The sequence below is a fragment of the Loa loa genome (genome assembly GCF_000183805.2).
Source record: "Loa loa unplaced genomic scaffold supercont3.459, whole genome shotgun sequence".
Lineage (NCBI taxonomy): Eukaryota > Metazoa > Nematoda > Chromadorea > Rhabditida > Onchocercidae > Loa > Loa loa.
The window spans coordinates 42485-45340 of record NW_018108639.1 but is presented as its reverse complement, the minus strand read 5'-3'; the positions used below and the strand labels follow the sequence as shown (position 1 = coordinate 45340).

The 2856-nt window shown below is 33.9% G+C and overlaps 1 protein-coding gene across 1 annotated transcript in view; it reads left to right on the top strand.

Moving 5' to 3' along the window:
- Window positions 1-415: 415 nt before the first annotated feature.
- LOAG_18712 (hypothetical protein) overlaps window positions 416-2856 on the top strand; it is a gene marked incomplete at both ends in the record, with an annotated part of 4577 nt that continues 2136 nt past the window's right edge. Inside the window, 6 exons of the mRNA XM_020451375.1 lie at window positions 416-525; window positions 670-754; window positions 838-1132; window positions 1352-1524; window positions 1610-1755; window positions 2368-2614. Of these exons, the coding sequence (XP_020304849.1) occupies window positions 416-525; window positions 670-754; window positions 838-1132; window positions 1352-1524; window positions 1610-1755; window positions 2368-2614 (1056 nt within the window). The remainder of the gene's footprint in view (window positions 526-669; window positions 755-837; window positions 1133-1351; window positions 1525-1609; window positions 1756-2367; window positions 2615-2856) is intronic.

Here is a 2856-nt window from a genome sequence, read left to right as displayed (position 1 = left end):
AAACAAGAAGTGAGTGTAATTTAGACTAAATATAAAGATTAAAATGTATTTTAACTGGTGATTAATCGCCCTACTATTCAATTCCTTCCCTCTAAAATTAACTTATTTCCCTTCCTCTAAAGTCATGTCGCAATTTTGATTCCGGTCATTTCCATATATATATTTAATTTTTGAATTTATTTTTATCCTAGAATTTGAAAGTGTGGTAAAGTAGTAAGAAAATCGTTGTGCTTAGAATAGTAGTAAATATTTAAAATTGTCCAACCTATTTTGGTTTTGCCGTAAAATTTCCTGTTCACTAACTTCAAATTTTCAAGCTTTTCAGGAGTATACTTGCACCTTTGAAAATGTGATAGCAAGGGGACAATGGACAGGTGCAGGTGTGACGTGTCATTTACTGTCTTTTCATACTGCGATGTCGATAGAAGAATTTCGAAAAGTGAAAGTTTCCATTTACTATAATGGATCCAAAAACCCAATTGTCACTCAAGAACTTCAAATGTTCAATTGCTCCTCCTATAATTTGTAAATTTTTATGAAATCTGCATTGCTCATTTTCTCTTTCATATATTAGTTGCACGAAAAGCATTCTTCAAAAGAAAAAAATGAAACACTTTTTGCTTCAATCTTAAATTCTAGAAATATGAAGTTTTGATGAAATTTTTTTAGCTGCATCTCGTGCTTATCGTCATCATGGAATTGTCAATGGTGTGAGATGGGAAATATGTGCCTCGCACTTCATGAAAAGTGCCAAGTGAGTCTACAAATTAGTAAATGGTGATATGACTTATGAAATTTAAATGATTTTGATCAAAAAATTGAAAGGGGAAGTTTCAGGGTGTTGCAAAATCTTTCTGTCCACAGATAGATCCTACAATACGAAATAAAGTAATCGTAGCAGTGGATAGTGACCAGATGGTAACTATGCAAATGTTACACATCAGTGATCAAGAGCAACCACATTTAACCTGTCGTTTCCTCTACCAAGGCAATGCAATAGTGCGGAATGTTTCTCTTAAAAAGTCCAGGCTTTCCTGTGATCCATGGAATTATACAATGAACAGAAATGCTTCACAAATGAGTCTACAGTTGGAAGTGCTAAAAAATGAAATCGTTATTGACAAGTCATCAGGTTTTTAAAAACTTGAATTACTTTATCTCAATACATATTCACTAGAAATCTGACTTGAGCTTAAAAGCTGAAATAAATAGAGAAATTACTTTTTATGTCTGTAACAGGTTGTATAAAGCATAATTTCCATATTCCCTTATTTCCATATTCAACGTTTATGGTTTTAAATTCAAATTATCCGAAAAACATTTAGGCTAACCTTTATAATTCAATTTTAAGTGACGATATATGACTGTAACCGTATGGCTACAGACTGTTCAACATGTTTTTCTTTGGATCCAAGCTGGAAATGTGTCTGGTGCGATGGCGCCTGTCAATTTAGCGTCCATTGTGAACAATTAGCCATTATACAGTCTGCAGATGTGATTTGTGGACAACCAATTATCGACACTGTACTTTTTTCATGATTTTCTGTTATTTATTTTACAAAAAAAATTTCCCATCATTAATATCTACCGTGTTTTGGAATATTTTTAGTTTGAGCCGCAATCGGGACCAGTCGAAGGTGGTACCAGGATCGAGATTCGTGGTCGAGATTTAGGGTCGTCATTGAGCGAAATCAAGGGTCGTGTCTTTGTTGGAGCTTCCAGATGTGAAGTTATCGAATTTGAAATAGCTTCTAGGTGAAAGTATTTTTTATTTAAACTTTAAATAGGCTAGTCCTAGTCTTTCAACAAAAGTGTAAAATCTTTTATCGAAACCTTGGCCCACGACATTGCATAAGTTGAAAAGAGGGGTCACAAGTTTAGGGTTGAACTTTTTCATTGAATGTATTAAACCCATATTTCCTTTCATGATCAAGAAATCTGCAAGCAGCAGCGCATAGTTTTGGAATTTCATTGCAATTTTTGCTACTTAATTCAAACCACTTGTAATCAACTTATAAGCAGAAATATGCTTTTATTGGTGCCATTCTGCACCTCAGCAATATGTTGCATTAAATTAATGCTACCGTTGATAGAAATAACATGCTTCTTCTGCCGCCTCAAATAGCCAATAGTGGGATTCTACTTTAATCATAAACACTTAACTTGTCGAATAAAAAAAAAGGTAAAAGAAACCACGTTGCAGACTTCAATACTGCATTCGCTCAGCAAAAATGTAATATAGTTGCTGCTTCTGATGTGATAGATGGTAGGACAGGGGAACATGGAAAGACAATAAATGATAATAATTTCAAAATGCGTCAGACCTATACTTTCACTTCGGAGTCCTGTAATTATGGAACATTTCAGAATTTTATGTGAAGTAAATTCTGGAATTGATTCCGGTTCCATTCATTTGCGTCTTGGGCAAACTGGTCGACGCTTTGCTGATTCCATTATGCTCTACCAATTCGTGGATCCACAACCGCTGTCACTATATCCATCATTTGGACCACTGTCGGGTGGTACCAAATTGACTATTTATGGCAGCAACCTAGACACTGGAAGCAATACTTCAATTCTCATAGGGACTTATCCTTGTAAAGTACTGCAAAAAGTAAGTTATCAAATTCATTTGTTGACATAACTCTTTCTCAAGTTGAAGTTGCAAAGTCGGTGGAATTTCACAAATTTTTGTCTTCTAGAAAAAATTTAAATTCGATCCGGTGTAAATCCTTCATTTACAGGAAATACAAAACAGAAAAATTCATATCAGTTTTTAATACTACTAAAAATCAGTTTAAAAAAAATACTCTTTTATACAGGAAACTTTTCGTTATTCATTTCTATTATAAACCT